The 24,888-nt window shown below is 34.4% G+C and overlaps 4 protein-coding genes across 6 annotated transcripts; 2 read left to right on the forward strand and 2 right to left on the reverse strand.

The window, feature by feature from the left end:
* Positions 1 to 1,022: 1,022 nt before the first annotated feature.
* Positions 1,023 to 4,712, forward strand: LOC129872289 (uncharacterized). Of its 2 annotated transcripts, XM_055947220.1 has the most exons (8): positions 1,027 to 1,455; positions 1,770 to 1,814; positions 1,979 to 2,108; positions 2,894 to 2,975; positions 3,059 to 3,107; positions 3,376 to 3,473; positions 4,050 to 4,188; positions 4,319 to 4,712. In XM_055947220.1, the coding sequence occupies exons 1-8, from the start codon at positions 1,117 to 1,119 to the stop codon at positions 4,478 to 4,480; spliced, it is 1,044 nt and encodes a 347-aa protein (XP_055803195.1). In that variant the 5' UTR covers positions 1,027 to 1,116; the 3' UTR covers positions 4,481 to 4,712. The 2 variants fall into 2 exon arrangements, with proteins under 2 accessions (XP_055803196.1, XP_055803195.1); XM_055947221.1 differs by lacking the exon at positions 4,319 to 4,712 and having other exon boundaries at positions 1,023 to 1,455; positions 4,060 to 4,189.
* Positions 4,713 to 5,026: 314 nt separating this feature from the next.
* LOC129872288 (mannose-6-phosphate isomerase 2) lies at positions 5,027 to 9,518 on the reverse strand. Its single transcript, XM_055947218.1, has 5 exons — positions 8,819 to 9,518; positions 8,451 to 8,618; positions 7,500 to 7,712; positions 6,104 to 6,370; positions 5,027 to 5,726 (listed from the first exon to the last, which is right to left on the reverse strand). The coding sequence occupies exons 1-5, from the start codon at positions 9,182 to 9,184 to the stop codon at positions 5,418 to 5,420; spliced, it is 1,323 nt and encodes a 440-aa protein (XP_055803193.1). The 5' UTR covers positions 9,185 to 9,518; the 3' UTR covers positions 5,027 to 5,417.
* Positions 9,519 to 14,718: 5,200 nt separating this feature from the next.
* Positions 14,719 to 20,342, forward strand: LOC129874156 (elongator complex protein 5). Its single transcript, XM_055949400.1, has 9 exons — positions 14,719 to 14,967; positions 15,059 to 15,151; positions 15,243 to 15,409; positions 15,508 to 15,554; positions 17,436 to 17,505; positions 18,788 to 19,014; positions 19,151 to 19,240; positions 19,412 to 19,487; positions 19,634 to 20,342. Exons 1-9 carry the CDS (start codon positions 14,801 to 14,803, stop codon positions 19,825 to 19,827), a joined length of 1,131 nt encoding a protein of 376 aa, XP_055805375.1. The 5' UTR covers positions 14,719 to 14,800; the 3' UTR covers positions 19,828 to 20,342.
* Positions 20,343 to 20,807: 465 nt separating this feature from the next.
* LOC129873828 (uncharacterized) lies at positions 20,808 to 24,496 on the reverse strand. 2 transcript variants are annotated; one of them, XM_055949017.1, is made up of 10 exons: positions 24,075 to 24,496; positions 23,863 to 23,958; positions 22,898 to 22,982; positions 22,568 to 22,689; positions 22,411 to 22,435; positions 22,233 to 22,316; positions 22,129 to 22,158; positions 21,943 to 22,048; positions 21,794 to 21,858; positions 20,808 to 21,425 (listed from the first exon to the last, which is right to left on the reverse strand). In XM_055949017.1, exons 1-9 carry the CDS (start codon positions 24,165 to 24,167, stop codon positions 21,795 to 21,797), a joined length of 705 nt encoding a protein of 234 aa, XP_055804992.1. In that variant the 5' UTR covers positions 24,168 to 24,496; the 3' UTR covers positions 20,808 to 21,425; position 21,794. The 2 variants fall into 2 exon arrangements, with proteins under 2 accessions (XP_055804992.1, XP_055804993.1); XM_055949018.1 differs by lacking the exon at positions 24,075 to 24,496 and having other exon boundaries at positions 22,898 to 22,987; positions 23,863 to 23,952.
* Positions 24,497 to 24,888: the final 392 nt, after the last annotated feature.

Below are 24,888 nucleotides of genomic sequence, written 5' to 3' on the forward strand. Positions count from 1 at the left end.
TGATTGAGAAAGCAAGCCCAGATATAAACTGTATAAAATATGTATACAATTGTATAAATTATGTACGACCAACATAGATTAAAATCCAATTCAAAAATATAATTGGTTGGTGTTTTAAAAAAAAGAAAAAGACTCAAATATGTCATTGAATTTTGAGAAAATGCTCATTTATGACATACGTTAAAGGTTTAGCTCATTTATGTCATTTTCGTTTGAGAAAAACTTATCCATGTCATTGTTTGTTAACAGAAATGGCATAGATGAGCCAAAATTTTAACGGATGACATAGATGAACCTTTTCTCAAAGTTTAATGACATATTTGAACCTTTTTCATTTTTAATAATAATTTAGTTAATGACGTTACCAAATCGTAATTGACCACGTGTACAAAATAATTTTGTAAAACGAAAAATATTTTTAGTTTACAAATAATGGCATGAATGAGCATTTTCTCAAACGAAAATTGCATAAATGAGCCAAACTTTTAATGGATGATATAAATGAACATTTTCTCAATGCTTGATGGCATTATTGAGCCTTTGCCTTTAAAAAATATTAAAAATTAAGATAATTTTAAAAAAATTAAAGTACTCAAGACCCAAATAGTACCTTTTTTTTAGTATTTAAAAATTTGAATTGTTTGTAAAAAAAATAGTCAAAGTCGAATTGAGAACTCTCGAGTTCTTTCTCTCGTTCAAAATTGTGATTGAGACTCATCTCACATTGGCACTTAAGTAATAAAAGAATTTTTTTTCTCTTTTAATTATTTGTTAAATAGTGATAAATTATATGACCAAACAATATTTATTATGTTTTTTTTTCCAAATATTTATGGTCGAACAATAATTTCAACGTTCATATTGAAATTAGCAAGTATATTAATCTAGGTCACAATTTTTTATTTTTTTTTGGATATAAGTAAATAGTTGTAAAAAAAGATTAACATAGTAAAAAATTAGTATCACCTCTGTGATTATCAAAGAAATGCACCGCTCATGTAATTGTGAAAAGAACGAGAGGGATAAATACATAATTAAAGAAACAAGACATTCGTAAGAGATAAAGTGAGACGGAGGAAAGGGTAACAGAAAAATTGGAGATTCTACTGAGAAACAATGGCTACGCTCTGCACTTTGATTTTCCCCAAAGTTGCTCAATCCAGAGGAATATCAACAACTCGTGCTGTCCTAACGAGGGATTCCAAAATGAAGGTTCCTTATGAACAGAAGCCGGGACAATCTCGTCTTTTTCACAAGCTCCCATCTGGTCTGGACATGGAGGTTCTCTTCCAGAGGGGCAGTGACCCAGATGAAGAACAGAAAAGATCTACTAAAAACCCACCTTTAGTATTTGTTCATGGAAGCTTTCATGCATCTTGGTGCTGGGCTGAACACTGGCTGCCCTTCTTTTCCCAAAATGGATATGATTGTTATGCTCTCAGCTTGCTGGGACAGGTACTCTTTATGTTTCAACAACTGCAATTACATGGATAATACGATGAAATTCTTAGATCTCATTAAAATTGAGCTATTCATAATATCTAAAATGTGTGTCAATTGATTTTTAAAGTGAATGAATATGGACAGAGTTACTTGGTGCCTGTTATTATTGGTGAAAGGTGACAGACTTTAATGTACTTAATTAGATTCCACTAGTTATTTCGCGATGATATTTCATTATCATTTAAATGATGAAATGGCAATGCAGCCCTATCTAAGTAGCAAAGGTACATTATTAATATATATACACACCTTTTTGGCATTGCCAGGGAGAAAGTGATTCACCTGCTGCTGCAGTTGCAGGTACCCTCCAGGTATTTTACATTTCTTTCTGTTAGATTCTTGTTGATTTTCAGTTAGGAAGTTGCCAGAGTAATGACTTTAAGCTGAGCTGACATTTCTCATTCATGTTTCTCTCAGTGCATTACTGAAACAGTTTTCAGTGTCTTCTAATTCTGTACTTTGTTGCTTTCAGTAGACGCATGCAGGTGATATTGCTGACTTCATCCACAAAGAGATCAAGTTGCCACCAGTATTGCTAGGACATTCATTTGGGGGGCTTATTGTTCAGTATTACATTGCAAATATTAGAAGAGAAGCAGTAAAAGGTAATCATGTTTTAGTTTATAGATTACCAAGCTAAGGCATACTACAGTCATGGGATTACCCGCTACCTCATATATTAGTTCCAATGGAAGTTATTCCTGTTATGAACTCAAGTTCTTCAAAAGGAAGAAGCACCACACAGGAACTTAAGAAGGGGGGAATGTATGTCTTTGTTGACTTGGAGCTGCGGTTTGCGACATTTTGTGCAGACCTTAGTTGATCAAACTGTAGAGTTAACTATTTCATACTCAAAACTTTATTTGGTTAATTTAGCCAACACTTAATTTTTGCCAAATAAATAAATAAATAAAACACAGCAGATCTGTTGCTTCTTATCTCTTTCAATCAGGAAATTGGTGTAAGCACAATCCAGCTAATTCCTGGTAGTTGAAAAAAGAGCAGCACTCGTGGTATTAAAGACATCATATGTTTTTTTAGCTTCACTGTTTACTCTCATTGGGTTGCGTAGCTTTGTGCTGTGCTGTGCTCCCACCCTCTTGGTGCCCTCATCAATTTATCTCATTTCAAACTTCCAGTTATTTGTTGAATTTACCTCATTTTGTTTGCATATGTAAGGGGTGGAATTTATCTGTCCATTAATGTGTGACATTGTAGACCTAGGTTTTCTAGTCCCTGAAGTATTATGTAAGGTGCTTACTCCACTTGTATCATTAACCACAGTAAACTCTTAAGCTGTTTCTTGGGAATCTTATTATCAGTAAGCAAATCCAAAAGTTCCTTAAAGTGGTTATTTCTACTCATATATTTTCCTCTTTTGGTGCTACAGGTTCCGATTCAGAAAAGAAAACCTTATTCCCCAATCTTTCTGGAGCAGTGCTCATTTGCTCGGTACCCCCTTCGGGTAATAGGTGACTTCCTGTACTGAAAAAACATGTCTTCCATACAAATTTTGTTTTCACTCAATAACTTGTTTCCTTTTTACTTTATTCAGTGGCTTAGTATGGCGATATCTGTTCTCCAAGCCTCTTGCTGCTTTCAAGGTTTGTCTATTTAGTTTAAAGAAACCATATACACACTTATCTCAGCTACGAACTATCAAAGTTGATTGGCTAGCATTTACAAAGGCATACATATGTACATATTGAAGCCACTTTGGCCCCTTCTTACTGTTTCAATTTTTCCATGTATACTATCAATGATTAAAGGTGGTTATATCCTCATTAAGTGGGTGAAATATCATTGTTTTCTTTTTGCACTTTCTGCACATCCTTGTTTTTCTCAAATCAGTGAATTTGATATTTCGAGCAGGTAACTTGGAGCCTGGCAGCCAAAGCTTTTCAAACATCTTTACCTCTTTGTAAAGAAACATTTTTCTCAGCAGCAATGGAGGATCAGCTGGTTGCACGGTCAGTCTAATTAGAACTTGTATGGTTATTGTTATTTAGATATCAGATGAAAGAGAAAATGAGTTAATAGAAAGAGACCTTTTCCATAGAACACATTTCTATGTTCGGCTATCACAGTATTAGGAGGATTTGAAGATGTCTGTGTCTAATTTTTAACATGTTACCGACTTGAGTTATTCATACCACTTTCCAAATATCAGTAGCTTGGACTAAAAGTTTCCTGGTCGAATTGTAAAGACCTGGTAACTGATGCATATAACACTATTCTAATGTCCGCTTGAGGATTCCTCCTCTTTAACAATTCATTAATGGGATTTTCCTGAGTTATCAATATCCAGGTCAAATAGTAGTCCTTGAGTTTTTGTTAACATTTTGTTCTGTGAAGTTGGTAGATTTAAGTTTGTAAGTTTGTTTGAATATCTATCGTGAGCGTTTAGTTTTATATTAAACAGAACAGATGATCTCGCAATGCATCTTGTTCCGAGCATTATATGTTGGAATAATACCTTGATAAATTCAACTATGTATTCAACATCTTCTTACGGCAACATTTGCCTTTTCTTTTCTCCTTTTTAGTTACCAACAGCTAATGATTGAAAGCTCAAGGATGCCTTTGTTTGATCTAAGAAAGCTCAACGCATCTCTTCCTGTCCCTCGACTTGAGGATCCTGCATTTAAAGTATTCGTAGTGGGTGCAAAGGATGATTTCATTGTGGTAAGTTCTTGGACAATTTCGTAAAGTATTTGTTAAGAATTTTTTGAATTTTGAGGCATTTTGAGAACTTTCTGTGAGAGCTAAATAGTTCTGGTGTTCCGAAAGTAACATATGAATGTGATTCTCTCAGGACATGGAAGGACTCAATGAAACAGGAAGTTTCTATGGCGTCCCAACAGTCTGTATTGAAGGGGTTGCTCATGATATAATGATAGATTGTTCATGGAGAAAGGGTGCACAATCGATCCTATCATGGTTAAACGGCTTAAATAAAGCTGGGACACAAATATGAAGGAAAATTGCATCCGTGTTTATGTTCGATTTTTGTTTAGTTGAGAACGTTTGGCCTTTGATTCAATCAAGATATGGACAATGGAGAGGTTTAGAATAGAACTGAATTTGTACTTTTTATTGCTTTTGGAGATACGTTGGATATATAGATCGATGGCAAGAAACCAGCAAAACAGAAACAGTAGGTTCAGGCGTTCAGTAACATCAATTTTTTTGTTAGAATATGTCCGAAATCGGCAACTTCCTGATTTGGCCTTTGATATTTATCAGCTGTCCAAAATGTCAGGTTTGGTTCCAATATGCCCCATCATGAAAAAGAAACGCTTACATGGCTTGGGCTTTCACTTTCATGAGAATACTGGCATTCGTTACGAACGAGTGTGCTTCAACTGCAGAGCAACTATTGTTCTGTATCCCGCAGAGATGAATGAAAATGCCAAAGGGAGAACAGGGGGCAAAATCCATCAGACAATCGCAGTAATAGTATCAAAAATACATCAGCCAGGATTTTATCACAAAATTAAGGTTAAAATGTAGAAAAGAAATAGATGGAATTTGGATGCTAACAAGTCATCATGAATCTAACAACAACATACCCAGGATGATCCCAATTTAATAACATATCTAGTATGATCCCGAATGGTGGGAGTAGATGCAAACCTTACCCTACCTAGTCCCAGTTTTGAGTACAACTCTTTTTCTTGCGTTTGCACTTTTCTCATCCTTGGGATCTCTGTTTTCATAAAGTTGATATTAGACAATAGAAGAGACAAAGTACAGCAAAATTTCCACCTTCCCGATAATATTTTGACTTACAAAACTACACTACTAGAAGCGGTTATATACCTGCACATGCGAATAATACAAGATGGAACAGCCATTGTAACAGAAACTCACTGTTTTATTAGCAAACATAAGGGGCTACAAGCCTACAACTATCATTCCTCAAAAAATCTGCTGTTTACACCTGCTCTATACAAGTGCAAACCAGAGGAGGTTGCAATGGTAATATTGGTGTTTGCAGGTGCAAATAGGACATCACCTTCAGCAACAATCGCCTCTGCTGATGTGGTCATTGTTCCCTCTCCTCCCATGACCACAAACATGGACGGACCGGGAGCAGAAGGGAAGGCAACAGTTGAATGCGGAGGAAGAATGCAACGATCCACCTCAAATTCATCAAAAGGAGGGAGGTATCTCATTGTGTACGGATTTATTGCTGTACCGTGCAGAATTTCAGGGTTACCCTGTAAGAGAAACACTGATTCAGATCATAGATCAGAGATAGGGAATGCCATTTAACCTGCATGTTAGGTGGTCTTGCCAGACATCTAGCCTGCTTTCCATAGACAATAAAATTACCTCCTAGGGTGTACTGGCGGGTATCCTAACTGTTGCTAACCAATTTCCGTAAGTGTTGTTAGTTTGGAACTTCTTTGCCTCAATCCAACAGACAAATGATTTGAACATGAATTTAGCACTATCTTGGTAGATATTGGGCTCTTATAGTATGCTCAATCTGAAGGATATTCACCTTCAAATGAACTTCAGTCTCCACTATACCACAAAGGTTAATAAAACATGGAGAACGAAAGAAAGCCTTTAATAGCAACTATGATGGTACCTGTCTATACGTGAGCATTGAACAGAGAGTTCTAACATCCCGGTGCTTGGGAGTTAGGCCAGCGCGTACCACATTGTCCGAGGTTGCCATACATTCAACACACTCGCCATATACATATGCATGGGGTTCATTTGCCCCTAAATATAAAGCTTCCCCAGGATTGAGCTTCACGTAATTAAACAAGAATGCAGCTAAAACACCAACATCAGCTGGATACTCCTTCTCAAGTCCTAGGACCAGTTGTTCCTTGTCGGTCAGCTCCCTTACCTAAAACATCAAAGTGTAAGCAACTGCCTTAATAATAAATGATAGTAAGCATCATGAATTTAAACAGCACAGTTCCAGATATGCTTGAGAAGACAACACAATATGCAATTAAACTCCAACAAATCATTTGTATAAGATAATCTTATGTGTCTCATGTCAAAGCAGAAATACTGGAAAATATAGTTTGCTTGTGTCCAGTCTTTCCAATTTCAGCTTCCTGAATGTGACAAAAGTTATTGTATTTTTGTTTATGAAATCAAGGTTTAAAGTAAAGCAGGAAATACATCAAAATCAAACCACCACCAACCCAATAGTATAATTAAACTGGAGGTAGCTCCATGGAGGAAATTGAACAAATGCAACTAATTGTAGGGTTATGCCAAAGTTGGTCCCAGCTAAACCGTGATAAAATAGATCAAAATTAGAAGTTCAATCTTCATATTGCCCACTCATCACCGGGAATATCCATAGTGCCACCAATAGCCTAACTTTCACTTTTAACCATTAAAAAACAAGATAAAGGAGAATTAACCAACATTGAAATTTAAAGAAACTGCCCAGATCAGTTCATGATCATCACCGTCCATCCTTGTTTACCTTGTTTTCTGTTGTTTCTCAATCACTCTTTTTTATCAGTTGAGATGGATTTTTAGAAAGGAAAAGAATTTGGGGGGAGGGGGGAGATGAAAAGGCCAAGACAGTCGGGAAGACGGACTGGTGTTATATAGGTGGTCCAGCTGAGGTGCAGCTACTAAATGATTTCTTTCCGTCTATAAACCTCGGTGGCCAAAGTTACCCAATGGGTGGCAGCAAGTACCCATTGGAATAGAGGTGCTCAAAAGTTGGTCCGAACACCACTGTTATCCAAAACAAATGTAATCAGGGGGCACATTGGGATAGTGTCTGTAAATTGAGAGATGGGTAGAGAGGTGAGTAAAAAGACACAAACAATTAACTAAGACAATGAAGAGAATAAGTTTTCACATTTATCGAGAGGTACTGCCACATAAATGAGTCACTACCATGCAGAAGCACAGAGAGAGATTAAATTCCAAAGGTAAGTCTCAAACTTTCATATAATCATGGTGAAAAAATACTTTCATATAATCATGGAACGATTAGGCTTTACCTTATTTTTAATGTTTAGACGACTAATCAGCTTAGCAAGCACTTCCTTGATCACATCCTTGCTGGCTGACATCATCTCCGTAAATAATTTTCTGAGCACTGATTTAATCTTCTCCTCTTCATCATCTTCATTCAAGTCCAATACTCGTTCTGCAAGCGTATTACCAACCACTTCAACAATCTCAGGCACAGTCTGAACAATTACTTTAAGCTCCTGGTTAAAAAAAAAAGTCATCATCACATCCAGTGTCCTTTTATTTTTTGGTCAAATAGACATGGAATTGTAAGTTCACTCCATCATGCCAAGCCAAAAGGCAAGGTTTTTGCTTGTTGAGAACCAGTACATGATGAAGTGTTAAGTAAACCAGTGGCCAGCCCCAATTTCTGGATCTTTATAGAGTTGATCCCACCAAAATTTGCAAATATAGATATATAACCGATAGAGAATAATGAAACATATACATGTTAGTCAATACACACGTGTTCAACTAGAGCAACCAGTAATTAGTCTTTTATTTATGGAGGACAAAGAAGCTAATTGGGACCCTTTTCCATTACTTTATTCCAGTAGTTGGAAACAAAAGGCCAGTTAATTATTATTCAAACAGTAAAGGCAAACAAAACAAATTCCAATATTAAAAAATTTCACATCATTTTTTTTAATTAAGTCAGACACCTCTACAGTCAGCTTAGAGTCCCCATCAAACTTTTATAATGAATATTTTCCCAATAAGCTGGTGCCTGATAAATAATCAGATTCAAACATGAGAAGCTAATCTCAGCCAAGTGATCTTTTATCACAATGGCACTAGAGCCTCTAGATTGCACCACCAATTACTACATAGATCCAGTAAAACAAGTTGCTTAACTCTATTGGAACTTTTTGCAGAGGCTTAAATAATGATATATCCATTAATCAAAAAAAAAAAACCTAGCACAACTTATGAAGTACCTCAAGACTTATGAAGCCACACAAGGCCTCAAATTCGGTCAAGGCCAAAGCCATCTCAGGTTTGTGGTTGTCATCCTTGTAGATTAGTGGCTGCTCCTTGTGCAGAAGGATCGCCAGATCCTTGTCCGGATGCGCTTGTATAGATAAAGCTTTCTCAATAGAGAGTACCTATAACACAAAGCCTTGAATTGATCAAAAATCCGGTTCCTTATCTAGTCCAAATATCAGAAATCATAATTTGCCGACAATCCAGTTGTTATTTTGCATTATTGTATTAGCATCATAACAAGAATCAAAACTTTGAGCAAATTAAAAGCAATGAAATCAAAACTTTGAGCAAATAAAAAGCAATAAAGAAAGGAAACCACCTTGAAGAGAAAGGGAAGTTGGGTACCCCACTTGATAAGAACAGTTTCACCAAGTACACTAGGGTTCTTCTCAATCCAATCTTTCAAAGTACATTTCTCTCTAATTCCCCCGCCATTAGCATATCCATTCTCACTTCTTCTTCCTTCTTCCACAACATAGGACGGCCCAGAGTCATGGGTTCCCATCCAAAACTCGGCGTATGGCTGATTTTCATCGATTTTCCCGCCAGAATTGAGCCTATACAGTCGTGCAACACAAGATTCCTTCGCGGGACGTCCCCAATCGTAATTCTTGACAGAACCCATTAACCTGACTAACCCCTTAAATCCTTTCTCCATTGTTGTTGACAGACCCTCAGCCTCCATGGAAAGAGAAAGAAAGAAGCAGAAGTATATAAAGAAAGGATGAAGTTGAAGTTGAAGTGAATGTATGGAATTGAATGTTGCTTCTACTTTCCATTCGGGGGGTTAGTTTTTGAAGGGGCAAAGAGTGTTGTGAGGAGGAGGGAAAGAGTATAGGATTTGGACAAAGCAAGTGACGATGGGAGAGAGTAAATTGAATAGGCGGTTATGGGTTGTAAGGACGACTGGAATACAACTCAGAAAAAGCAAAAAATTCCCATTTGCTCAACAGTCACGCACGCCGCTATCATCTCATCACAATTTGGTCGGTGGGGATCATCTTTATGTGGTCGTCACTTTTTTCTAATAAGAATACTGCCTCCGTCTCAATTTTTGTTGCTCTGATTTTGATTATAAAATATATTTTTAATATAATAAATAAAAAACATTAATAATTTTGTGATTTTAGTCTTAATTAATGTGAATTGGCAATAGTCGGAAAATCTAACGCAAGATCCATGATTTCGTTTGATTTGTGGGAAATTAAATAAAATGAATATTCTTATTATTCATGCAACAGGTCATTTTATACTACTACTACTAATACTTTAATACATAAAAGTTGGATTGCCAATAATTTTTTTGCAGCATAAATGACGGAACTCAACCTTTGTTTTTTCACTCCTATGTGCTAGTAACTTAGAATTATGCATCGTACATTCGAGATATAATTGTAAGTTTTGGATAGTGGGTCGTTTATATTGACTGATCCGATCTGAAAAAAATGATTAGATAAAGTATTTTTAAAAGGAGAGGTTCTTTTTAAAAATAAAGATAAATTTTATCTGATCTTTTTCTTCAGAAAATATGTGTTTGGCCAGGTCGGATCGAATCGGGTCAGGTTCAATTTATATGGGCGACTCACGATCCAAAACTTATAAAAATGTAAAATAAAAATATATGTATTACGTACTTAGTAAATATATTTAAAAAATAAGTTAAAATGGACAGCTCATGTAATTGTTGTAGACTTGTAGTATAATTTTAGCGCAATTACAACGTGATTCAAATGACTCTTAGCTAATTAATTATAGCTTGCGCAAAATACAAACTCGTTACTCTTTTAAGAATGAATGAAGAATTAATATAATTTTGTGTTAATCAAATTGTTTTTATATAAGGAATCTATAAATTACTCTTTTGTGTTAAAACAAAATGTTCTTATACTGTATAATTTTGTTTCAGACTGGAAACAGAAATGATCACATGATGTCAAATGTTTCTTGTGTTGACATAGAAGAATGTGCCCTCTTGAGATGTGAGAAGCTAAATTTGCTAAAATTGAGAAAACGATAGGGAAATATAGTTGGCATTTTAAGCAATGGACAAATGACATAGAAAACGTCAGTTAGATTCAGATGAACCTGGTATTCTGCCACTACGCCTCATCCTTGGCTCTGCACAAAATAAATTTTGAGTCTTATAGAACAAGGATTTTTTTTCATATCTTCCACCAATTTATGATGTGGATTATAATTTTGACTATCTCTTTAATATTCGATTAATGACAAAGAAATGAATTTTGATACTAACTCAATTCACAAAGTTAGCTAGCAGCAAAGCTAGCAGCAACTTGTTATAAATTGGTATTACTAAAATATTAAGAACATAAACTTTGAAAAATTTAGTAAGAAATAAGGTTTAAAGAGTATTTTCAAAATCAAAAAACTTAAAATCAACACAAAAAATCTGAAAATGTTTTTCTCAAAAAAAAAATGAGTCCACTGAATGCACAGTATTTCCTTAAGAAAATTATTATCTTCAAGTATTCGATGTTAATGGAATATTTCCTCTCAGAATGGAATGATCTCACTCACTGGTGTATCAATACCTAAAATCAAGGGAAGTAAAGAACACTAGAATTTATTTGTGTAGAAGAAAAAGAAGAAGTTCAGAAAATTCGTTGTTGAAAAATGAGAGGAAATCCTTTCTATATATAGATAAAAAAATAATAGTATGAACACGTGTTTATTGTGCTTTATCAAAAATGTCAAAACTGATGTGGGACCCAAAAGCCCACCTCACGCCCAGAACTAAACTTGTAGAGTGTGGACAATATAAGAAGGAGGTCCAATATCGAAAATAAATAAATTAAAATATTAAATAGACTTGACTCTAATACCATAATAAAAAATAGACATTGAATCTAACTCAAATAAAAAAACTTAACTTATCAAAGAAGGTTTGTTCAACATAATATAAAGAGACCATCGACGTGGTACACCAACAACCAATATGTACTGCAAATTGCACAAATCTTGGTCGTGAATATTAATACTCCAATTAAGACTAATTGGAATATTTTGGATTTATTAGATTTGCTTTGGTATATCTCTTTTCTTTCTATATTCTTACTTAGGAAATTACGTATATGCGACACATGAAGTATATAGAAGAGTACATTAATCTTGACAAATGACTACTAGCTTCGTCGCTTTACTTTTTATAATTTATTTTTGCTTTATAATTCCGACAAATCAACTTAATATTCGATTTCATCTTTCTTTTAGCATCATATTCTTCTTTCATCCACAAAGATTCCTTCTAAATGAGCATTATCAATTTGATTCTTAAAAATTTCATCAAGTGTTAAATTAATATTACATGTAATCTATTACGTACAATGCTTTTTTCTCTAACGACTTTTTATTATAAATTTCCAAGCGCATCTCCTACTCTAACACCAAATTTTACAAAAAAAAAAACAATCACTGCATCAAATTTTACATCAAAATTTTTTCTCTCTCTTCATTATTATATTATTATTTCTTATTTCATAAAATAAAATTCTTGCTAAAAAACATTCACTATATATAATTTTCATAGTATTTTAAATTATAGTTATTTAATATAAAATTATTTTATATCATAATTTTTTAAATAATATAAATTGCTAGCAAATATAACATATTATACATAATAATGGATAACACAAATAAAAGTAAAATCATTAACGAAATATAATGAAATAAACATTACACAATTGAAAATTTTATTTTAAGTTCTACATGAATATTCAACTTTGAAGATCACTACGGTGCTCCCCTAAATGATCTATCAATGCATTATGTAGTTCACAATGAGCTTCTTTGTCCTTAATTTTTTTTTTATGTCGAGCTTTATATTTTTGAATATTTAATTTTTATCAAGGTTAATTATACTTATATCCAATTCAAATTTATAATAGAATTAACATAAATTTAATTTCAAAAAAAATCAAGTAAAAGAAAATAATATATAAAAAAACAAAATTTTAATCTAAAATTAATATTATCCAAGTTGTATCCAAGGCATGTTTCTCACGTACATACTATTGCGCATTGTGGTTCAAATTTGTATATGGTGAAAATACATTATGATAATCTCCGTCTCACCATTTGATTTACAAATTCCACTCTATCATAATCATGTCATAATTTGATGGACTCTCTTAACCAATGCATTCAAGCAACCTCATTATTGAGGAAGAAAACATGGCATGTGTTCCTAATATTAGGGTACACTTTTAAGGGGTTGTTTGGCAGGGGAATAGTTAGTCTTTTCGAGATTATAATATGAAGATTAAATCGTGATATAATTATTTAGTAAATATATTTTTATTAGTGCATATTTGATTAAAAATAAAATAAATAGCGAGGTGTAATGTAAATCACGTGTCTGTTTTTACATTAAACAAATGGATAGATTTTTATTTTAAATTTTACATTGACTTTTCCAAACGTTGGAGAACTTGCAACAACAACAACAAAGATATATTTATTTGAAAAAGAGCATTTTTGATCCATTTTGTAACAATAGAGGCATTTTTGACCCATTAAATAATAATAAGGGCATTTCTGGACCAAAGTATTGACAACAAAGATATTTTTGGACCAAACTATTAACAGAGAATATTTTTGTTCATTTCAAATAGTTTAAGGATATTTTTGACCCTTTTCCCGTTAATCTACTATGTTCTATGAAGGAGCTTAGTTTTAGTCTTAAGTATTTTGCTAGTAAGAATGTTGATTTGTGTTTTTGTGGTAACCTGTTAGTTTTGTGGACCAAAGATATATGTGAGGTTATCTTGAACCTATTTTCTTTTAAGCTGATGTTATTAAGAGGATTTATGGGCTACATTTCATGAATTATACTTTCTGCATAACTAAATCTTGCATAATTAATATCTACATAACGAATATCTGCATAACTTATTCCTACATAACTAATACATGCATAACTTATTCCTACATAATTAGTACCTGCATAACTCTAACCAGTAACCAAACGCCCCTAAGGGTCAAAGTAGATATGGTCTTCAGTAGAGCAGACATTATTTTGACCAAATAGATAGATCATCTAATTCTAATAATTAGTTAGTTTTTAACTTAGCTAATTAAGTAATTTGTTTGGTGAGGTTTCACACAGAATAAAGAAGTTGACAAGTGCATTTTACCCTGAGTTCATGACTTTCAATATTCTAAAACCATTCAATTTAACTTTCAAAATGGCATATTACTGTCAATTTCGATGATTCAAATATGTCACCATAATTATACTCACCTTTATATTTGTATCACGTGATTTATCATTTAAGTTAATTATATTTTTCAGACTGTCTATTATATACATTTACCTTAGTTAATTTATAACACAAATAAATCATCTTTCACATATATATGTATTTTGCATATTTTAAAAGTTTTCGCAAAAATTACATACTTTTGGAATTTTCTTGTCAAAATTGCACATTTTGGGGACAAAAATCTCATCTTTAATTTATTTATGTCACTCGTTACTCTTTGAAGAGTCAATTTTGTATTATAATTCTTTAACATACGTGTATACAAATTTTATTACCGAAATAGAAAGAAAGTAACATTCCGAAAGAGTAGAAAGGTAAACATATTATTTATTTTGGGACACCAAAAGTAATTAAGGTCTCATGAAGTAATTCATAAATCAACGAAAACCTTTAATTATCCATCCATCCATCAAGAAAAAAGAAGACTATTAAGAAAGTCATCATGCCAATTTGGTTAGTGTTTGTTTTAATTAAGTTCTGAGAAAAGTTTAATCTTGTCACTACTTTAAACAACTAATAATTTTGGGAGATAAAGGTGATTGGTACTTCAATTTGCTTTTTAGGCATGCGAAAATGTCATATGCTAGCTAGAATTATTCTTATCATTCGCAATAACAAGATGTAAATAACCATTGAGAATGTTACTTATTTTCTCAAATTGTGTTTAATTTTATGAATATTTACTATATTTTTGAGTGCATCTACAATGTTGAAAATTAAAAATTGATACAATACATCATTATAAGCTTAATCTCTTTTCTATTATAACTTGTAGGACCAAAGAAGTTTTTAAACTTATAAAATCTCTTTTTATTTATTTATTTATTTATATATTTTTCTTTCTTTTTTGTACAAAGACATTTTAATTTAATGGTTAAAAGAGAAAAAGAATTGGGTGTCGAGTGAATGGTATCAAAACCCAAGGGGCCAAAATAAACATTACGAGTTTCTTCAAACCCAGGGTTTTTCTCCGCCATTTTTCCCTATCCGGAGTTCGCAGTTCTCGGCGTTCAACAATGGCTGAAACAATTTGCAGAGCTCTCCGTGATGGAGCATTCGAAGGAGAACACGCTCCCGCTCTAACGATAAAGGATACTATCGACACGCCTCTCGGTTCCTTCGTCTTTAATCATATTCTTACGCAACTCACTTCCAACATTCTCGCCGGTAAATCACAAGCTCGGTCAGTTCACTTCTTCACGAAATTCACTAATAGTTATCAAACTTCTTTTATGTGATATTTTGATAAATTCGTTGATTGATGGTTCGTACAGAGGTGTTGTGCTGGTCGCTTTATCTCGGCCTCCATCTTTCTATGCTGAACTGTTGAAGTATAAAGGTTTCGACGTTTCTTCATCAAGTAAATGGTTAGAATCTTCCTTTTTTTAGTGAGTAAATTTTAATTATGAGGATAAAATGCATGATTTTTTTATGTACTGAATTTTGCTCACAAAGTAGGCTAAGAATTTTAGATTGCTATTCGGATCCTCTTGGATGGAAAAACAAGTTAATGGAGAGGGGAGCTGTACGAAATCCTTACGAAGAGACTGTACTGGAAACTAGTTTATGTAAGAACTTGAATGAATTGGACAAGGTTTTGTCCTCCATTGTTGAACTTGGAAAAGGTAAGGCTTTGCTTGTTAATCTGGATAGTCCCAAAGTTTAGGATAAAAAATTATAATTCAAAATTTCAAACTGATCTTGTTCGTTGCAATTGTTGCAGAAATTGTTGAAGAGGGAAAAGGGAGATTTGCAGTTGCAATAGACTCGGTAATGCTACTTAACGTCAGTTTTGGTTCAGTGAGCTGAAAATGGATGTTGCTTATGTGTCAAGTGATTTCTTTATTGATTTTATTTCACTTCTGGATACTGTTTGTTGCAAAGATGTGTAGTGATCACTAGATAGTGAGCAACAAAAAAGTAGTTTGTCCTAGTTAGTTTTTGTTGAAGGAAACTTCTCAGAAACCGTGTAGGCAATTTTGGTCCTGCATTCACGTAAAAGGCTCTCTTCTTTTATTACTGCAAAATGGGATGCCTGACCTAGGCAAAAAGCACTTACGCCTTTAGTCATCAATTTCTACAAAAGGATGAAAATTTATTGTATTCATTTCTCTAAAGAATGACATATCAATCACATTAAAACATGACACTCGGCATACTTAAGTACCACTGTACCTTTTATTTTGTCAGTACGTTACTGATCCTGCTGTCTATGGCAATTAGAACTGTGTGCAAGTTTGTTGGGGAAACTTCCTAGATTTTTTTTGTTTAGTTTTTCTGCATTGCTTTCCAGTTACAAGGCTTGAAAGTTCTCCTCTCCCTTAGTGAATGTCAATGTTTCTTTGCATTGGGAGTGATGCTGAATGCAACCATAGAAATTTTTGGGTATAATAAGTTTGGGTTCCAGAATGTGTCAAGTTATGGAAGATATAACGATTTCCTTGTCTAGTTGACCAAAACTGTAAAAATCTTTTGCATATGCAGTCGAACATCAGTTGCTTATTCAAATTTCTTGATATACCTCTATTAGGTTCAGAGAATTATAGTTTTATCATTCTTGGTTCAACTATCACCATATTGAAAGTAAATAAGATACGGTTCCTAAATAGTTGTATAATCTTTTAAACAAACTCTGAACTCTTTCTTACTCAGAAGAACTGTTTCAGTTGACCGGATCAAGATATTTTACGATGAGTTTGTGCAGAAACTGATACTTTAGAAATGGAAAATGTGTTGATAAAGGTATTTATAACTCACTTTAACATGGTGTTTTATTAGATTTTTCAGTTCTTTTAAGTTTATTTACTTGTCTTCAACAAATAGGAGGTGAAGATTAATTTATCTGTTGGACTTTGCATTTCTAGATCATGCTTTAATTCATTCAAAATAGTACCACCAGCTCTGTGAAACTGAGTTCTGTTTAGAATGCAATGGTCCATAGCAGGTACACCTGCTTTTGGAATTTCACTGTGCCACAGTAATTCATTTACATGGACATGATGAAGCCTTTGATTTACCAGTCTTACTCTGTCTATTTAACTTCTCAAAAAAAGAAGCTGATATATTTCATTTTCATCTTAAATCAGCTTAAAAGCTCCAAAAATGTAATAGTTTCTCTTGAGAATTAAGTAGAGGCAGTACATTTTGGTTTGCTATTCGGTAGTGTGTTTATAGGCTAGAAATATCCTCCTTTTTTGAGGTAATATGATGTTCTGATTTGTGATGTTTCATCTGAAATTCTGATGCAAAGTTTTTCCGCTACCAAAAGGTAAATTTGAAATTATGAGAAAAAAGCCAGACCATTTAAAGCTGTACTTAAGTTTTAGCTCCAAATTAATCACTTTAAATATGTTACACCTTTGGTTGATTGCTTATCGTAGCCGATTAGCAGTGAATCAACTAGTTAAATGTTTCATAATTACAAATAGATACCTAGGCACATACAGTTTGAATGCTATGATGATAAAATGAAGAAGTGTACTTTTTTAACTTCAGTTATTGGAAGAGACTAACTGAATTTCGCATTAAGATTTGGTCATGTATAACTTTTTAATACTCATTTCGAAACAGGCAAAGAGCAAATCTCTCCCTTCTCATGCTTCCTCCATTTCTCTTAATACCGTCGAATTAACTTTCTATTCTTTTTTCCAGGTAAGTGAGATCTTGAGACATTCATCTTTACCTTCTGTTGCAAGAATATTAAGTCATCTTCGCAGTCATGGTAGGCACAGTTGCTTTTGGCCATTGATTGTTGTAGCGTATTGATAAAAAAACCGTGTTGCAAGTGTTATGCCACTTGTCTATGAAATCAAGATTTGCTGTTGGCTTCCATCTTTTATAATCTCCACGCCACAATTATATGTTAACCTAAACAACTAGATTTTCCTGCTGGAAAATTCACGATGACAAAATTTTCCTTATGCTAGATGTATGCAGTTTCCTTGTCATGGTAAGTTTTAGGAGATGTCATGCTGCCTTCATAACTCTGTTCTGATTTCTATGTGGTGCCTCTGCCATCTAGCAAATTGTAATTTGTTCTCATCACTGTCTGCTTTTCTGGAAAAAAGTTATCCTTTATTTTTGTTTACCTGGCATAAACATGATGTAGAACACATTGAGAAAGCTGAAAAATGAAGTCATCAAACTTTGTTAATGCCGTCAAACAGAGCTCAAATGAAATCTGAATTGCCAGGTGGCATCAGCCTTGAACTACTGAATGTAGTTTGCATATGAGCATTACTCTGTATTGCAATTCTTACAGCTTAAAAGTCTGGTTGGTATTGATAGTGTCCAGTATCTTATGTCTGGAAAAGACATTGGCAGAAGAGCCTTCCTTGTAATTTGCCGAACTCTTTTTTCTGTTAAGTTGCATCTAATTTGAGTTGGTTCAAGTATAACTGATCTTTGAAGTAGGCTTAAGGTCCTCATCAGTTCAATTGATTAACTTATTCTCGGAGTCTGTTAGATATTACTATCTGCGTTAAGAAATCAGAAAACCAAAGTCTCACAAAGGTTAATCCTTTTATTCGTTATTCACTTGTAACTTTTGGAATAAGGATGGACATTCTTCAAAGGTTAGATGTGAAACTATCAGTTGCTCACCTTGATCTCCTATTTTAAAGGTATTAGGCAATTTCTTCTGTCACCTGATATGTGGAATGCTTGTCTTGACTGAAAAATTCCACGAAGAGAATTCCTAAAAGTTAAAAGGAGGGAGAAATTTGAGAATGGAAGAATTTGTCAAAGAATGTCTTTTTTTGCTTTTTTTTTTTGGAAACCAAATTAGTCATGGCCTTTGTCGCCTGATATATGGAAATGCTTGTCTTGACTGAAAAATTCCCTGAAGAGAATTCCTAAAAATTGAAGAGTGAGAAATTTGTGATTGGAAGAATTTGCCGAGAATATCCATTTTGCTTTTTTTTTTTTTTTTTGGAAACCAAATAGTCTTTGCTTGTTCTTGTTTGTATCACGAGGTTGCCTAAACGAATTTATTTTTCTTGCAGACCAGGTCTCATGCATCTTTTGTTTGTTGCATGTCGACCTTCACGAGGCCAAGGTGGCTGCCACTCTTGAATATTTGTCCACTATGCATGCAGATGTGGAGCCAATAATTCCAAGAACAAATAAACAGAGAAGCACCTCAGAGGACCTTCCGATGGTGGAACAGTGCTTTAAAAGAGGGAAGGTTCATGTACGCCTTAAACGCAGAAATGGACGTGTCAGAGTGATGGTAAACCTTCTTAACTCCCCCTCCCCCCTCTAAAAAAAAGAGAACATAGAATATTGGAAAAAAGGAAAAGTTATTATTCCTTTGTAAATTAAGAGCATGAGCACTTTATCTTAAACTGTTAAAAATCTGTTCTTAGAGGGAAGAGCTTTATGTTGAGGGATCAGGCTTAAAATTTGCAGAAGTTTCATCTGAAGATGGAATCATTGCCCAAAGTCTTGTTCCTAAGGTGAGTTATTTTGCAGTACAAACCTAATACAATAGTACTAGTTTCTTCCCCTTTCCTTTAATTGGTCCAAGCATACAGCTGCAATGAGCTCCTGTTGTGATACATGCACGGATTTTGTGAGGAATTAGAAGTGGGCTCATTTACGTTTATGTCAAAATAATTGTTGTGTAGGTGCAATTCAATTTAGATCTGTCAGAGAAGGAGAGATTGGACCGGGCAAAAGTCGTACTCCCATTTGAACACCAAGGTATGAATGGACCTTCAGTTTAGCTTGTTATCATAGATTCAGCCAACGGGTGGATATAATGAGAACTCAGCCCAGAAACATATTTTTCGTTTTGGTTTGTTTATCTTTCAGTTTGGAAGTAAAAAATGTTGGTTTGCCTCTCTCAGGAACTGGTAAACCCATTCAAATCTATGATGGTCGCAAATCCCTTAATGAGAGCGAAACCGAGGAGAAACAAGCTTCAGTTGATAAACCACAAAAAACGGAGGATTCTGGGAGGGGTGAAATAATATATTTTCGGGATTCAGATGATGAGATGCCAGATTCAGATGAGGACCCTGATGATGATTTGGACATATGATTGTGTGTATTATCACTTTCCAAGCATCATGATACCAGATTTTTAAGATGAAGGCTTTTTTTGGCCAACCTACTATCTAAATTATGTCAGAAGGTCAGGCAGCCATCACCAAGTCCATGTCCCAAATGTTTTGCTGGAAGTATATTAATACAAATCGGTGAAATGGAATATTCTTGACCAAACCAAGTTTATTGGTTGACTGGCATGACCAGCTACATAGTAGGTTTAATTGATCCCTGCGAGTATTTAAGTGCAACTTATCCCTAAGTTGTAGTGTGTACTGCGTCATGGCTGTAGCCATTGACCGTCTTTATAAGGGTGCAAGAGGTTGTAGTAGAATGAATCAATGAACCAAACCAGTTTAGGTTTGTTTGGTGGTTTTCCGGCTGGTGGGATTGCTACGGGATAATTTTCTCATATATACAATTGTCTAACACCTTTGTAACTTGTACGACTTGACCATACATTGGTTTGTTACATATGTTATCTGAAGTTTGGTAGTGTGCTACTTTATCCATCTCAATTGCCCTACTCTTTGCATATACAGTATCTATTGGTTGTAATTTTCAAAATCAGAATGACGGGAAGGATATGACTAAAAATCTCAGTTATTATTTGGTTCAACTCTTGCAAAGTGAAGTGGAACAAGGATCTTGGAAAAATGTAAAGATTTCTAAATGGAACAAGTATCTTGATGCATCTCTCGTCTAGAATATTATCTTGAGAATAAGAGTGCATAGTTTCAGTCCTTTTGTTAAAACAACTTGGTATGGTACATAAACCCTCAGTAATGGTTGTTTTAGAATGCTAAAACGAGAAATTATCAGAACTTGGGAGATTTTGCGGGTAGCATTTCGAAAGAATCAATTGTTGGGGGGGGGGGGGGGGGGGCAGAAGGAAAAAGACCATCCTCCACAACTCCCAATTTCCCGAAAACCACACTTTTGACCTCAAAGTTATGTGCAAGCATAACAGCAGTGGAAAACAAATCAACTTCTTTACACTCGCTTGAATCTAGTTGAACAAAATACAAGGGGTACAATTCATGTTCGGGCATCAAATAACCCACTGTACTCAATTTATTTACAGTGAAATGGAGACTTGGTAGACTCAAAACAATTTTCTATTTCCCAATTTATGAACTAATGGATGTGAAAAGACGCGTCCCCTCCATTAAAACAGGCTAGACTGCCTGTATGCCTAGTGCTCTGTTCAACAAGAGAGGATGTCTTTGCACTTCTTGAAGGATTTCCCACACAATAGGCTCTTTTCTTGAATTTACTCTTAGCAACTCCTATGATGTTGTCGAATTACAAATGTCTGGAGAAGTTCTATCACATGAATCAGCTGACCTGGAAACCATGGTATTTGATTTTGCTATACAAATACAAGTCATAACTGTACTAACCCCCTCTAATAGGGATAAAAAGAATGTGCCCACTGGGTTGAGGACAAGAGTGCATCCCTGGGCAAAAATGAATGTCGCATCTAATGTTGATGAAATACTATACAACAGCCATTTAAATAACCAAAAGACTGATGAGACGACAGGAACTCTGCACTGCCATATTGTAAGGACGTTAAACCCATTGAAAGACCTAAAAAGGTGAAAAGAATCAGATTCTGAGGAAAACCCAAAGCTAAAAGTATCATAATGCACATAAGTCTAGCCCCTTTGGTCCTTGAGAAGAATACAAAACAATATAAGTCACTGAGAACCTAAGAACAAATCAAGCTTTCTCATAACATCACTTCTATGTTTCTATATTAACAATTGGCAGGTCTAACACTTCAATTCCTTTCTTTAAAACAAAAAAAGGTGATCACTAATGCATTACAAGTTAACAAAACTAGGAGTAATACTCAGAACTGATGAAGGCCATATACAAATCCCATAAAACACCCGTCTGAGAGAACTGATAAAACCATAAAGATAAAAAGAGGAAGTTTGCAGCCAAGAAAATACCTCAAGATAAAAGGGCAAGGCCAAGGTACATAGCTCCAAAAAGAAATGCAAAAGATATCATTCCCCTATAAAATTGTTCACAGTAAGTGAATAATGTAGAACCACAAAATGATGAGAAGAATCAGCTCCTCTTTAAAACTATGACTAACCAGAGGACTCCCCAAAAAGGACCAGCACAACAGCAGGGACAAAGTTCAGCAAATTTCTCAGCATCACTTGTGTTCACTCTTCGAGATATTAAATCATCATAGATATCTGCACTGTCATATTTGTTAGGCCATGTCACATCTTCAATGGAGAATTCATATTTCACAAATAGAAAGGATACGTCATACCATAAACGGAAAACAAGCTGTTCATAACACCTGCAGTAAATGAGAAAACCCTTATAAGCAACACAACAAAATAGAAAGGAGAAAGGACGAAGATAAGCTCATACCTATGAAGAGAATTACATAACGAAGCATACGAACTTCCGTTTGTATTTGCAGAGCCCAAATTCCACCAATGAAAATGATAAATCCTGCAAAATCCAGTCTGTTGCGATCAATGACTGAAGACAAAATAGCAATTGTATATCAAGTACTAAAACTTATCAGGATCCTGAATGTACAAACCGATGCAAAGTCCACGAAGTGTCCACTGTTCAAGAAAGAAAAGCAAGGTTAGACTACACAAGTAAAAAATAAAACTTGAGATACAATAAATTTAAAGACCTGATTATCTGCAATCATGGTTCAACATATAAATGCAAGTTTTTTCTTAGTTTCATACATTTTTTGCAAGGCAGAGCACGATAAGCAAAGCGGCAATAAAACAACCAGCTGCTATCATTGCACTGAGAACATTTGTTGATGCGAGTATGAGAACCATTCCCCAAAAAGACGAACCCAGATCTTTATGCCAAAAAAAATAAATACAAAGAGCACAATAATAGTCAGTGAAAGAAAAGGTTAAGTAGACAAAGCTAACTACAGTGGAGGAGCTAACTTTGAAATGCATATCAATTTGGAATTTAAGAAGATACTTCATTTTGTCTTTTAGGAAATGAAGCGCTAAGCGCTTAAAAGTATATTTGAAATTGTTTCAAGGAAGGGTAATTACATCCAGCAGGCAATATCACCCAAGAAAGACCACCACGAGTTTGTGTCACTCCCCCCTCATTGGCATGAACTTTTATGCCCACTACCTGTGCTAGTAAACCAGAAAAAGGGTTGTTCAGAATATATAAAAACTAATGTGTAAATTATTTATTACATTATAACTTGTATTGATCTGGGCAACCAATTCTGCATGTGACAATCTAGCATGAAGCAGCACCCAAACCATGCCTTATCATTTACCACAAGTCACATGATACCAGGGTTTAACTTTTAAGGCAACTCATTTTTTTTAATTTATAGTTTTGGTGTAAATAGTGAATCTCATGTTGTATAAATAGTTTGTCTGACTTGACAACTAACTATGGTTGAACCATACCACTACATTTCTTAAAGCAGATTCCTTTGTCCCAAACGAATTCTATTTTCCTTTATGGATGATTATCCCAAACTCATGTGCACCTTTCTGAAGATGAAAATTCTGTTACATGGGCTGCATCATAGAGAAATACTAGTTCTGTCTCATTTTAATAGCCCAAGTTAACTTTAGAGGTCAGACTATTCTCTTTAAATCTTATTTATCCTATGATAATATCTTTCTCCAAACTTCTCGTTGTGAATTAGTAAGTCTTGTTAAGTAGATAGGACTTCTTGAGAAATTCTGGAACTCGACCATCCCAGCAAGATTACCACTCGACTTGCACAACAGTTCAAATGGAATATCAACATCTGATGTAATTAAGTCTGACTTAAGAGTTTCTGAAATAATTGACATCTTAAATCTCTTTTTCTAAGCATCAAGGAGCAAAACAATTTAACCAAATCCTACTAAATTGCAATACATATACATTGCACTGAAGCCAAAGACTGTCACTTAGTAGAATGGAATTGGATTGATATAAAAGTACAGATGGTTTTGATGAAATTCCTAAATTATTTACATCTATAGAATTGACGAGGAGAGATTACCTCTCCACATGTGAGCTTACAAGCAATTGCATGGCTTACTTCATGAAGAAACACAGTAATGAGCTTGAAAGGCGTTATAATAAATGTTCTCCATAACTGTTTCAATTGTTAAAAGGAACAAGCAATGAATATAAAAATCTTGAAGGAAGAAACAAACAAAAAGTATTAGATAAAGACATTAAAGAGAATTAGAGAGATGGAGAGAAGGTTACGACAAAAATGCAGACGGTGTAGACACCAATGGTGACAAGGAAGATGACTTGGTCGTGGTTACAGCAATCCTTAACCTCCCAATTCGCCTTCATCTTCTTTAATTATGTCACCTGACGATTCGCAGGCGTCTCTAGTTTTTCAACGAAGAGGCTTTTGTTGAAATTGGTTAGGTTTTGTGCATTTGCACGTAACGCTTTAACAATGAGATCCCGAGTCAGTGGAAGCCAGAAGGAGGCGGCGTTTGTTGGTAGAGCTCCTCCTACTGGCCGGCCGGTGACTCTTCGTCTTTGATTTTACCGGCAGAGTTTTATTGTCTTTGTTGGATCACATTGTTGAGGCAGTAACAAGACGGACCCTTGAATCAACATTCCGTTTTTCCCGCCTTTATTTCTTGCTCCACCTGGCCCACCTTAGTCCAACAGTCTCCTCCAGGCTCCCTTTTTCCTCTTTTTTTCTTTTAGTTCAATTAAAATAGTAGGTTGTATTATTATTATTATTAAGAGAATAATATATTTTTCTAGAGAAGATTTAATTAGTAATACAGTTTTGTTTTATCTTTTTTACTAGATAAATTATTCGCGCTTTGTGCGGTGGTGAACTACCCCAATAAACTTACATCTTATTGAATTTGTTGTGTAATTGATTAAGTTAATGAAAATATAAAAGCACATCTTTTTTAGTTTGATGAAATAACGTATGATTATTTCGATTAAATGATGTCTCATGATATACGCATAAAAAAATAACACATTTAAGGCTTTTACAATACACTGATTGAGACATCTCTAACTTACAAAAGTTTGTCAACATGTG

Source organism: Solanum dulcamara, chromosome 11, assembly GCF_947179165.1.
Source record: "Solanum dulcamara chromosome 11, daSolDulc1.2, whole genome shotgun sequence".
NCBI lineage: Eukaryota > Viridiplantae > Streptophyta > Magnoliopsida > Solanales > Solanaceae > Solanum > Solanum dulcamara.

Excerpts from the sequence above, each read along its gene's own strand:
- LOC129872289 (XM_055947220.1), top strand. The coding sequence starts at position 1,117 with ATGGCTACGCTCTGCACTTTGATTTTCCCCAAAGTTGCTCAATCCAGA. Across the intron at positions 1,815-1,978 it reads CAGTTGCAGGTACCCTCCAG|ACGCATGCAGGTGATATTGC; the intron begins GTATTTTACATT and ends TGCTTTCAGTAG. Across the intron at positions 3,474-4,049 it reads GAGGATCAGCTGGTTGCACG|TTACCAACAGCTAATGATTG; the intron begins GTCAGTCTAATT and ends TCTCCTTTTTAG.
- LOC129872288 (XM_055947218.1), bottom strand. The coding sequence starts at position 9,184 with ATGGAGGCTGAGGGTCTGTCAACAACAATGGAGAAAGGATTTAAGGGG. Across the intron at positions 7,713-8,450 it reads GTGGCTTCATAAGTCTTGAG|GAGCTTAAAGTAATTGTTCA; the intron begins GTACTTCATAAG and ends TTTTTTAACCAG. Across the intron at positions 6,371-7,499 it reads GTCTAAACATTAAAAATAAG|GTAAGGGAGCTGACCGACAA; the intron begins GTAAAGCCTAAT and ends TTGATGTTTTAG.
- LOC129874156 (XM_055949400.1), top strand. The coding sequence starts at position 14,801 with ATGGCTGAAACAATTTGCAGAGCTCTCCGTGATGGAGCATTCGAAGGA. Across the intron at positions 15,555-17,435 it reads TTGCAGTTGCAATAGACTCG|GTAAGTGAGATCTTGAGACA; the intron begins GTAATGCTACTT and ends TCTTTTTTCCAG. Across the intron at positions 19,488-19,633 it reads ACTCCCATTTGAACACCAAG|GAACTGGTAAACCCATTCAA; the intron begins GTATGAATGGAC and ends TGCCTCTCTCAG.
- LOC129873828 (XM_055949017.1), bottom strand. The coding sequence starts at position 24,167 with ATGAAGGCGAATTGGGAGGTTAAGGATTGCTGTAACCACGACCAAGTC. Across the intron at positions 22,049-22,128 it reads CAGCTTGTTTTCCGTTTATG|ATATCTATGATGATTTAATA; the intron begins GTATGACGTATC and ends ATGACAGTGCAG. Across the intron at positions 21,859-21,942 it reads CCTTTTTGGGGAGTCCTCTG|GGGAATGATATCTTTTGCAT; the intron begins GTTAGTCATAGT and ends ACAATTTTATAG.